We start from the raw sequence: 10,762 nt of genomic DNA, 5'->3' as shown, positions 1-10,762 counted from the left end.
GTGTTTATATATTTCAAATATTTATTTAATTATTTTTGCTAAGCATTATTATGGTTAAACAATGTTTGGTTAGACAATCTTCTATGGCCACATTTAATGCCTAGTTTTAGGTTTTGCCGAATATATTTGTGCTAGGTTTCGAAATCATTTTCAGGCTAAAAGGGTCTCTGGTTGTGAATACGGCCCTGGTGGCGGTGCGAATGACCCGATCCAACAACAATTGGGGCAGCCACTCGATGGGGATTGCGAATAGGAGCGACTGGAACTGGAACTGCAACTGGAACTGGAACGACCACAGCCACGGGCGAATTCTGATGACGATGAGCTCCCCGCACTGGGAAAGGATGTGGGCCACGGTTTTGGGTGGGGCGTTGAGGCTGTGGTCTGGCTTGTTGTCCTGGCGAAACGACGACAACTGGAGCTGCAGGCTGGACTACAACCACTGCATCCTGGTTAGTTCGCCTGATAGTCGATGCGTTAGCCAGGATCAGGAAGGCACTGAAGGCTATAATGAAACGGAATGTCATTTTGCTGCGATTATTCAAACTTGACTGATGCCTTCAACAAAGTAAGGGAATGTATTTATAGTCGAAGTTTGTTACTTTTTTAATAACACTATCAACCAAATATCAAATAATACAACATTTTAATATTTAATTTAAACAAAATCACTATCTTGATTCAATTTGGCACGCTTAAAGGGACTTTGCTCTTCGAACTCTTTATTCAAGCTCAGTTCACTGATCTCCTTAGCACGTGGCAAGTTGAACTTGAGAGTCGGAAAATAAGTTGAATACAATAATTATATTGTGTGTAACTACTACAAACATTTTATTTTTATAATATATATATATATATATGTATATATATTTTTTAAATATAGTTTTTAGGCGCTCAGTCTTTATCAATAATCTCAATGAATTCTGGAGAAATGCCATAATTTATCAATATCGAATTAAATTACAAATTAATACACTAAATTAGTTTTCAATAGTTTTAGTTTAATTTCGTATTAAAATTTACATTTGAATCTCATAGAAATTGTAATAATAATAAATACAAATACAAATCAAAATACATATGTAAATATAAGAAAATTAAGGGGAAAAAAAACCTCCTTTATTTTTTTTTAATATATATTAATTTAAAATTTATTCGATACCATAAATATTCTATTGGAGTATCATCTTAAAATACCATATTAATTATAAAAAGTTACATTTTATACAATAAATCCAAGCGATTAACATGGACCTCAAGGGTTGCAAATGTTTTGTGACTTAATGATTTCGTTATGGAAACTTTTTTTATAATTTCCTCTAGAATAATAAAAAAGGTTGATAACTTTTATAAAAATATATATATATTTTTTAATATTATATTTCAAAATCAATTAAAATAGAGAGCATCTTCAATAGTTCACTGAAACCAATCCCTTATTTAAAGAAACACACTTATTTTTGGTATAATATGTATTTTATTTTTTGCAGAAGACAGCTGAAGTTATTTTTTGGTGATAAATAAGATAAAACGTAAAATGTTGTTTAGATGATCTAAATCAATTTAGATTGCTTATGTTGCCAAGGAATTGCTGGTCTAATACGGTTTCTGGTTGCGGTTCTGTTGGGGATTTCCGTGACCTGCGTTGGCACCGCCAGCAGGACGATTGGCAGGATGACGATTGCCACTGCCATAAGGACGATTAAGGGATGCACCAGATGATCGACGAGAAGTACCACCATGAGGACGAGGCCTAGCGGTATTGGATCCGCTGGATCGTCTTGGTCCTCCAACAGAGCCAGAGGTGGAGCCATAGCCTGACGCGGGGCGTTGAGGTTGAGATCCAGAGGGATGACCACGGGGAGCGCCGGAACCAGATGCCCCAGACGAAGCTACTCCAGAGTGATGGACGCCAACATCAGATTCCTGATCCACTGGGGACAGATATGATCCTTGGGTCAGGACAACCAGGGCACTGATCACAAAGATGTAACGAAAAGCCATTGTGCTGTGTTTGCTTGAGATTTCTTCAGCTTAAACTGATGCCTTCAACAGGAAATCCAAGTGGTTTTATAGTGTGGAACAAGGAGAATTATTCAAAAACATTTAAAAACCATTATTACTGTTTTAGGAAAAATGTTTAATTCCCATTTCTTGGAGGTAAATGAACGTTGAATATGTATAAAGTTCACTGACTTCATTAAGGTGAAAGGTTTACGAACTTTAATACCAGATTATTTATATTTTAGATTATTATATTCTGTTTTGTTTTAAATTAATTCAAACTTGAAATCATTGAACTTGTAACTTACAAAATTTTGCAAAAATCCTCATCTCCCCAGACAAAATAAGCTGACCTTTAAGATCAAAGTATGCGATAACATTGAGTACTGGGCTTAACTTTCGTACAATGAGTCACACACTCCCATTAGAGTAAGTGCCTTATTGAGCTAATTATATGATGCAGTATTCCATAAGTATAAAAGTTGACAAAATTCAATAGAAAGCATCAGTTGTCTTAAGTGCAATAATCACAAACAAGCAAAGCAAAATGGCATTCCGTTACATTTTCGTCGTCAGTGCCATCATCGTCCTGGCTCAAGGATCTAATATTTCTCCAGTGGATCAGGATTCGGAGGTTGGAGTTCACAGCTCTGGCGGAGTCTCATCTGGTAGTCCACGCGGCCATGCTGCTGCTCCCCAGTCTCAGCGACCCGCCTCCGGCTATGGTTCCGCTGGAGGATCCCAGCGCCCTCAGCGTCCCCAAGGCGGTGCTGCTCGTAGACCAGCCGGTGGTGCTTACCGTCCTTCAGGTGGTGCCAGTCGTCCTTCCGGCGGTGCCAGTCGTCCTTCTGGCGGTGCCAGTCGTCCTTCCGGCAGTGCCCATGGAGGACGTCCAGGACAGGGAAATCCTCACCAGAGGCCTTATTAGGAAGTCATTTGAACTGCGCAACATTTGAATCTCTTTGGAACCCCGATTATCTTGTTCTTCCCTGTAAACGATTTTCACATAGCTGTCTTCTGCAAATTATAACAATTGTTATACAAAACTTGTGTGTTGTTTATTTTTCAAGGGTGGTAATAATAGTTGGCCTTGCTTGGATAGTGGATAGCTTGGGACCGAAAGAAATATTACAGAGGTCTTAGATATGAGGCAGGTTATCCACTCGATCTTTCATAGGTATATAAACAAAACCATGTATTCCTGTCTAGAGGGAGCATCTGTATATCTTATGACATTAATATTTAAGATAATATTTATTTATTTATTTGTTTATAAAATACATTAATATCCTATTAGTTATACATGGCTTCTACGCATTAGCTTGTCATTAGAAAGTATTAATTTCAATTGGTCAAATAAATTCTACTCAGCTTTATATGTATCATTTGCCAAATTCACATAAAATTTTGTGGACAGAAAAAGTTGTTCAAAATATATATTAGTTAAAATAGTTCTAAAAAATTAAGCAAAAATAATTGATTTATATATATATATTATATATTACTAAGTTAATCTCTTTCTTTACCAACGTCATACTGGATTATTCCCCAATAATATTTTAAATAAAATACTAAAATTCCTTTTCATATAGTTTTAAAATACTTGTATATTTTATTAATTATTTATATTTGTTTAATATATTTTAACAAATTTGAAATCAAGTAGCTAAGCAGCTAATAAGGCCTGAAGGGTGCGTATTCATGGGAGGTTCGCAAGACCAGATCCAACAGCATTTGCTTGGTGGGCGTGTAGGATTCGTCGGAGGAGGCAGCAGTCCAGGATGCGTGGGATTCATTTCAGAATCCTTGCGACGTGGAGCATAGGGACGGGGCTCAGTCAATCCAGATTCTACCAGCAAATAATCTTCTCCGCCAGAAGCAGGGTGGAAATGCTGGGTCACCGATTGCAGTCCTTGATCATCATCCTCCAAATCTTCTAGATGATGTAAATTATTCAATTCTTCAGAAAGGACGATTGTTGCACTAAATAACAAAATTATTTGAAGATTCATTGCTGTTTTGGAGTATGATACTAATGCATACTGATGTTTTTTGTAAGAATGCTACTATTTATATTCTGGAATCTGGTTTCATTTATTTTTATGAAAATAATTACGGTAATAAAAGTTGTATTGTATAAGATATACATAAATATACAAGTAATTTAAGTGCTTAAATTTTCTCGCTTTAAGCGAAAACTGGTTTAAATGGCGACTTAAAACAAACAACGTAAAATTCGCCCCTGGAAATTAACTAAAACAAAAAAACAAAATTCTGGTTTTCCTTATTTTCGGTTTTCAAAATAACGGTTCATAAATATCACCCAAATCGTCAATTTCAAATATCCCAATACCCACAACAAAGAATATATCCTTGCACGTTATTTCTAACCCCATAAATCATATATATTCCTGCCGGAAAGAAATAAAATTTCTGCTATTTTTTTTAACATTTTATAAAGGTTAACAACGTTAAAATTATCAAAAAATGGCAAAATTTTCAATTATTTTTAATATTTTTTTTATTATGCAGATTTATTAACTTAAAAACTATCACAGAACAGATTATAATATATATTTTTAGGCTGTTATTTTTCCAAATAAACTTATAAATTTAGAGAAAAAAGTGTATTTGTAATATATTTTCATCTACTTTCAGAATATCGATTTTGTGCAAACTGAATTATTATAATTATTATAATATGTATAAATATATAATATATACCATACATATATATATTTTATTTATCTCTGTTAATTGTCCAATTGCAAACTGCAAAGGTATACAAACTATATTCATATTTTTAAAAATTATTAATAAAAGTCCAATAGCATTTGTTAAAAAGTGACAATACGTTCGTATTTAATTATTTATATTTAGTTTATAAAATCATATATGTACACAAACAAAATGGAGTCAGGATCAGGATCAAGTTCAGTTCAGTTCAGAAAAGACTTAGTGGGATCTGCGAGCTGTGGGCAAATGGTGGCACTCATGCTGGCTAATGTGTCGCAGAACTGAAATACAAAAAGAAAATTAAATGTTGCTACTAAGTTAGATATTTCCGAATTACCTGGCTGCAATTCATTGCGACGCAGGCAGTTGAGGATCGCCAGTTCGCAGGCGTTTCCCACATGATAGCAGGAGTGGCCATCGGTGGCGTAGGTGGCACTATGAGTCCTCGGGCAGTGGATGGTGGCATGGCAGTTTCGGTGGTGGTGCAAATGGCTCACATGATGGCCATAATGCCCGTGATGCCCATGGTGTCCGTGGATTGAATGCAGAGGTGCCTCCAGATGATGATGATGCGATCCCAGAACGTGGTGATGCGACTCAGCCAAGTGGTGTTGATGATAGGACTCTGACAGGTGGTGATGCGACTCCAGGTGATGATGGGGTCCGTGCTCATGATGATGCACTTGGGCCTGGTAATGGTGTCCACCGTGATGATGATGGCCCACCTCAGCCGGCTCGTGATGGTGGCCATGCTGAGGCTCCACAGCATCCTCGACAGGCAGATATCCGGCCTGGGGAGCTTCTACTTCGGCCTCAGCAATATCCTCATTGACAGATCCCTGGACAAGGGCCACGAAAACGCAAAGAACAATCAAGAAACGGAGATCCATATTTGTTTAGACAATTTACAACGATTTGCTTCGTTACTCGGGAGACAACTGATGTTACTTCTCGGCAAGGTAAACGATTATATACCCACGGCGCAGTAGAGCCGTGGCCAAAAATTTAAACCTGGCAGAAGCGGCATTTCAATTAGAAATTAATTAAAAGATAAGCACTGCAATGGCATCGCAGGTAAGCGACTAATTAAAAAATATAAATATCCTAACGCAAGCCGTAAATCATAAGCTGTGTATGGTATATGGTGTGTAGAGGCTAGCTGGGGCGTTCCATTAATCCAGTTATCTGCTCTACCTAGAGCTCTGACCCCTGAACTCTGCAGTGTGTCAATCAGAATTTAGTGAACCCCTTTTCAAATTTTACAAAAGAATGCTTTGAAACAAGTTTTCTTTAAAGATGAACCGATGAATCTCAGGTTCTAGGAGAAGAAAAGACCTATTACTATCTAACTTCGTTTAATCTCCCGAAGAAGGAAGTATATTGGAATTAGTACTCTAAATTTATTATTTATTTCAAGCTAGAAAAAAAAGGTACACCTTTTCCCATGTTTATTTGATTTATAATCAGAAAAATACAGATTAAATAATAACAAATAACAGCTTGAATTATTTGTTTTCACTGAAACAAGTTAAACAATTCATGATTTATACAAGTGCCTAAAGAGCTTTTGTACTTTATATATATTTCACAAATATTTGACCACTTTTTAGAAAACAGGTTGAGAAGGAAAATAACACATGGCTGGCTTCTTACTAAACAGTAAATCCCCAGAAACTGGTCAAAAGCTTACACTTCTAAAATCAAATCAATTCTACTTAAAAAAAAATATGTTAAGTACTTTGCTTACTTTTTAAATGTGCTTACACTTATCTGACCCAAATAATTGCTTGTCGGGGGCTGGTTGAAAAATTGGGCAAGCAACCAGGGCTTTGAACCCAAATTTAAGCTTGGAAAAACAAGGTAACTTAGGTCTTTTAATAAAAATTATTTTTATTATATATAAAACATATTTGGAAACCCAAATTCAATATCAATATAGCAAACATCGACAAAGAAAATTGTTTCCAAGTTTACATTTTCCAAGAACTCATGAGTGAATTGAGCTGAATAATTTGGGTTAGGCTTCAATTATTCAGAAATCATGTTACCAATAATTTATTCATTGGTCAGTGCCACGAGTTTAAGAAACATATTAATGTGCAGGTGTTTGCATAGTGGCACACGACAAACATGTAAAAGACGGCCTCTTAATGGCAATTCTAATGTTGTTTATTTTGTTATTTCTTTTATCGTATAATTTATGATAAACAATTTAATTTTATCAAATTAAGCCATTTAATGTAGAATATTGCATCTGATATTTGTTGGTAAATATTTTTAAATTCAGTTAAAATGTTTATAGTGACATTTGAGGTACTTGGTGGGTTTAAATTATATCTTGAAATTATTTATATTTTAATTTAGTCTTTCTTTTTTCATTGAAAAGCAATACAAAATTATATTGCCGCAGATAATCTGAATACTCTACAATGGCTGCAATTATCATAATCAGTAAAACTAATTAATAATCATTTAATATTTGTTCAAAGTATGACATATAACTATCCAATTTTCATTGACGTTAAACAAACGTGCTGACATGTATCGTGAGAGCTTAAACGTGATTTTGTCTAATTTTTGTATAATTAATTGTTATCTGTTTTACCTTCAAAGCTAGTTAATTAATTTCACTGCATGATTCAGAATAATAATCCCAATGAGTTTTTGTATGTCTTTATTTTAGATCTTACGTAGCACACAAAATTCGAATAAATATTTAAATATTTCGACGGGGATCTCCAAATAAAAATAATTAAGTTAGGTATAAATCTTTTTATTACGAAATCTCTTCGATAAGTCTCTCGGCTTACAAAAAGGCTGTGAATAAAGAGAATATAATTAAATAATTGTTTACATTAATTTAAATTACACTTACTCTCGCCAGTCCGACAGGTGTGAACAATCTTTTCGCACTCATTGCCAAAGTGCCGGACCTGACCCTTGTAGATGCCACTTGTGGGCTGGAACACCTGTGGGCAGGCATCTGCGCAGAGCTTCTGGCACTCTTCCTTGGTTGTGATCTTCAACGCTATAAAACATATATTCAATTATATAATAAATTGATATAAAGCTATTAAGATATTCTCACGTGGCTTGCGGTGGCAATTCTCCTTGTCAAAGTAGCACTTGTTCCGGAATACATTGCATCCTCCTCCAAGAGCCCAAACCACATCCTCAGTGTCTGGACAATATCCCGAACAGTTGGCACTAACGTGGCTTAGAGCGAGGCCCAGTAGCAGGCATACGGCGAGATACGATTTCATATTGAAGATCTTTGTACTAAATGCTGAGCTTCGCGATGAACTGAACAGATGTTTTGTGTGACTCCCTTTTATACCTGTTTTCGAGGGGGCGGATCTTCGGAAATCTCAATAATAGGAAATATATATGCAGAAGTGTCACGTCGCTCAACAGATGTCGGGGATTTTTTCCGAATTATTGTTTTAGCTAATTTACACATCAAACAGCACGCAGTCAATGCCTATAAACTACCTAGTATCTGTTTATGTATTTATATATTTTTAATTATTCATTATGATAAATGTAAATATTAAATCCAAAAACAATTTCAGTGTTTGCTAATAATATTTTAATCCATTTATTTGTATTCCTTTTAAATATTATTGATGGGGTTCTTGTAGTTATCCTTTGGTTTACAAATATGCTGCAAGAAGTTTAAACCAATAAAATCACTATACATTTTTTGATTAATTTGTACTTACTCTCTCCAGTGTCACAAGCATGGGCTTGTTTATTGCATGCATTTCCAAACTCTCGGGTCTTTCCCCTATAAGTTCCACTAACGGGTTGATAAATTGCGGGGCAAATGGAGGCGCAGTGAGGCTGGCACTCCTCTTTAGTAGTAATTGTCAGCTGCTCTCCTTTAATTTTAAACGAATAAAATTAATACATTTCATTAAAAATCAACAAAATTGATAGTCAAACCTGTCTTTTGTGAGCAGTTTGCCTTGTCAAAATAGCATTTATTGCGAAAAACAGAGCAGATTCCACCATCTAGAGCCCAAACAGTATCCTCCGTATCAGGACAGCTTTCGGGACAACTTCCGCCAACCTGGCTTAAAGCCAGACCTAGCAGCAGGCACAGAGCAAAGAACGATTTCATATTGAATGTATTTGTACAACTAAGCTGGTGCACAGCGTGTTGTCTTTATATATATGGGTTCTACGAGATCTTAATCGTTGTGAATTAATAATATTTATTCAGAGAGGCGTCACAAGCTAGCTAGATAGGGGGATTTTTCCGTATTGTTGTGTTCGCTAATTAACACTTATTTGATTTTCAGCAGATAGACTAGGGGATACTTATATTCCAACGATTGTTATCAACTTAATGGGTTAATTTACAGAGGAAAACCTTCTTAAATATAAATATATGATATGATAATGCTTTCTCCAAGTAATTTTATTAAAATAAAACCTTCTTAAATATAAATATATGATATGATAATGCTTTCTCCAAGTAATTTTATTAAAATAAAACGATATCAATTTAACAATAACTACCACTTTATATATTTTATAAATTCTGAAATGATGAAAACAAATATGCCCTGAAAGTTTGCAAGTAACTTAGCTAACAAACATATAATATATTCGATGGGCTCGTCGAACCTGAACGTGAGTCGGTCAGCTGTTGTATTTTTTTTCCACAAACAAGTTCCGAGCCGATGCTCTCGCCGTGGCCAACTCTCGTGACTTCTCTACGGCCACGTTTTATGGCCAAGTTTAGTCGTTAAATAGAACAGATGTGTTAGCTCGTTTTAGCTATACGGATTGAGACCGCGTCGGAGCAAATCCAATTCGCCGTTGGCCCACATCAAAGGCGGTATAATAGCGTCCGATGAACACATCCCCTAGAATCCAGAACTCCGAGTCCATCAGGGTAAAGGCGGACAGGCAGATGCTGGAGCCATCGTCGTCGTTGGCCCTCATCACATAATCCCTGGGCTGCAAGCCAAACCGTTGACCGCCAATGATGAACACTATCTCCGGCAGATTGTCCAGCTCGGAACAGTTTAAGAGGTACTCATTATTCGACGTGGGCAGTCCACCGAGGAGACTGTTAATAATCAGATATTCCCTGGGCGGAGCCGCCAGCAGGGAAGTACCCGTATCCGCAATGGCCTGGCGATGTTGACTGATAACCTGGCCACCGACTTCCACACCGTCCAGATGGAACTGCCAGTAACCGGCACGGGTGAGGGGCACGAAGGTCAGGGATCCCGAGAACTTTGTGGCATCCACACCACCGAACAGAAGCTCGCCACCCTTCCGTTCGCTGCCATTGCGTTTCAGGTAGAACGAGAACACACACTCCTCCACCAGGCGCTGCTCGCACATGCTCTCGAACAGCGGAGTAATCTGCTCCTCGGCTATGGCTCGAAAGCCCAGTCCCACGATCCCCGCGAAGTTGGTGTCCACGAACGTGGAGCCCGGCTCGTGCATCGCCATGCCAAAGGTTTGATTCCGCACCACCAACTGACCGATGGCAACCGTGTCCTGGGCCAGTCTCCCCGACAAGCTGCCTGTGCCGTAGGCTATGGCGAACCTTCGGCCATCCGGAACATAACTCCTTGAGGCACTGGAGTTGTAGCGATGATGGTGTTGACAGGCCAAGTTCTTTGCGGAGCACTCGGCACTCGGAACCCAGAGGTTTGCGGAGCCCGTGTCGAAGAGCATATTGAAGGGCTGACCCGGAGTGCCAATGCTAACCGGACCAGCGTACTCCAGATTCAAGCGATTATCCAGAGTTTCGGTGGCTCCACTATTCCGCGAAGCCGTCTCCGGTCCACCACCAATTACATTATACTTGGCCAAGAGCGAAGTTCTCCCAGCCCGATGTTGACGACGACTGGCCATGAAAGAGGCCTGAAACTGCATGGGAATGCGGATCACTTGCCCCTGACATTCTGTCCAGATCCACAGGGACAGAAGCCAAAGCAGACAGTGCGTAGTTGACCAACCCATCCGAGCCGTTGGAGAATTCCTTTTCAACTAATCG

The 10,762-nt window shown here is 37.8% G+C and overlaps 5 protein-coding genes across 5 annotated transcripts; all 5 read right to left on the bottom strand.

Moving 5' to 3' along the window:
• Window positions 1-1,581: 1,581 nt before the first annotated feature.
• On the bottom strand, window positions 1,582-2,036 carry LOC108075374 (keratin, type I cytoskeletal 9-like). The gene has a single exon (XM_017167785.2). The coding sequence runs from the start codon at window positions 2,002-2,004 to the stop codon at window positions 1,597-1,599; it is 408 nt and encodes a 135-aa protein (XP_017023274.1). The 5' UTR covers window positions 2,005-2,036; the 3' UTR covers window positions 1,582-1,596.
• Window positions 2,037-4,959: 2,923 nt separating this feature from the next.
• On the bottom strand, window positions 4,960-5,630 carry LOC108075376 (histidine-rich glycoprotein). Its single transcript, XM_017167787.1, has 2 exons — window positions 5,078-5,630; window positions 4,960-5,021 (listed from the first exon to the last, which is right to left on the bottom strand). Exons 1-2 carry the CDS (start codon window positions 5,628-5,630, stop codon window positions 4,960-4,962), a joined length of 615 nt encoding a protein of 204 aa, XP_017023276.1.
• A 1,767-nt stretch (window positions 5,631-7,397) lies between these two features.
• Window positions 7,398-8,050, bottom strand: LOC108075448 (uncharacterized). The gene is made up of 3 exons (XM_017167903.3): window positions 7,829-8,050; window positions 7,616-7,768; window positions 7,398-7,557 (listed from the first exon to the last, which is right to left on the bottom strand). Exons 1-3 carry the CDS (start codon window positions 8,001-8,003, stop codon window positions 7,547-7,549), a joined length of 339 nt encoding a protein of 112 aa, XP_017023392.1. The 5' UTR covers window positions 8,004-8,050; the 3' UTR covers window positions 7,398-7,546.
• Window positions 8,051-8,306: 256 nt separating this feature from the next.
• LOC108075447 (U-Kazal-Dg21.2-like) lies at window positions 8,307-8,894 on the bottom strand. The gene is made up of 3 exons (XM_017167901.3): window positions 8,686-8,894; window positions 8,463-8,621; window positions 8,307-8,404 (listed from the first exon to the last, which is right to left on the bottom strand). Exons 1-3 carry the CDS (start codon window positions 8,861-8,863, stop codon window positions 8,394-8,396), a joined length of 348 nt encoding a protein of 115 aa, XP_017023390.1. The 5' UTR covers window positions 8,864-8,894; the 3' UTR covers window positions 8,307-8,393.
• Window positions 8,895-9,266: 372 nt separating this feature from the next.
• LOC108075452 (lysosomal aspartic protease) lies at window positions 9,267-10,745 on the bottom strand. The gene has a single exon (XM_017167907.3). It carries the CDS (start codon window positions 10,726-10,728, stop codon window positions 9,526-9,528), a length of 1,203 nt encoding a protein of 400 aa, XP_017023396.1. The 5' UTR covers window positions 10,729-10,745; the 3' UTR covers window positions 9,267-9,525.
• Window positions 10,746-10,762: the final 17 nt, after the last annotated feature.

This window comes from Drosophila kikkawai, chromosome 3R (genome assembly GCF_030179895.1).
Source record: "Drosophila kikkawai strain 14028-0561.14 chromosome 3R, DkikHiC1v2, whole genome shotgun sequence".
NCBI lineage: Eukaryota > Metazoa > Arthropoda > Insecta > Diptera > Drosophilidae > Drosophila > Drosophila kikkawai.
Note: the sequence above shows the minus strand (reverse complement) of the source record. Positions and strands in the feature narration are given on the sequence as shown.

Coding starts and splice junctions, on each gene's coding strand:
- LOC108075374 (XM_017167785.2), bottom strand. CDS start 2,004: ATGGCTTTTCGTTACATCTTTGTGATCAGTGCCCTGGTTGTCCTGACC.
- LOC108075376 (XM_017167787.1), bottom strand. CDS start 5,630: ATGGATCTCCGTTTCTTGATTGTTCTTTGCGTTTTCGTGGCCCTTGTC. Junction 5,022..5,077: donor TCGCAATGAATTGCAGCCAG/GTAATTCGGAAA, acceptor TTTGTATTTCAG/TTCTGCGACACATTAGCCAG.
- LOC108075448 (XM_017167903.3), bottom strand. CDS start 8,003: ATGAAATCGTATCTCGCCGTATGCCTGCTACTGGGCCTCGCTCTAAGC. Junction 7,769..7,828: donor GAATTGCCACCGCAAGCCAC/GTGAGAATATCT, acceptor TATGTTTTATAG/CGTTGAAGATCACAACCAAG.
- LOC108075447 (XM_017167901.3), bottom strand. CDS start 8,863: ATGAAATCGTTCTTTGCTCTGTGCCTGCTGCTAGGTCTGGCTTTAAGC. Junction 8,622..8,685: donor AAACTGCTCACAAAAGACAG/GTTTGACTATCA, acceptor TTAAAATTAAAG/GAGAGCAGCTGACAATTACT.
- LOC108075452 (XM_017167907.3), bottom strand. CDS start 10,728: ATGGGTTGGTCAACTACGCACTGTCTGCTTTGGCTTCTGTCCCTGTGG.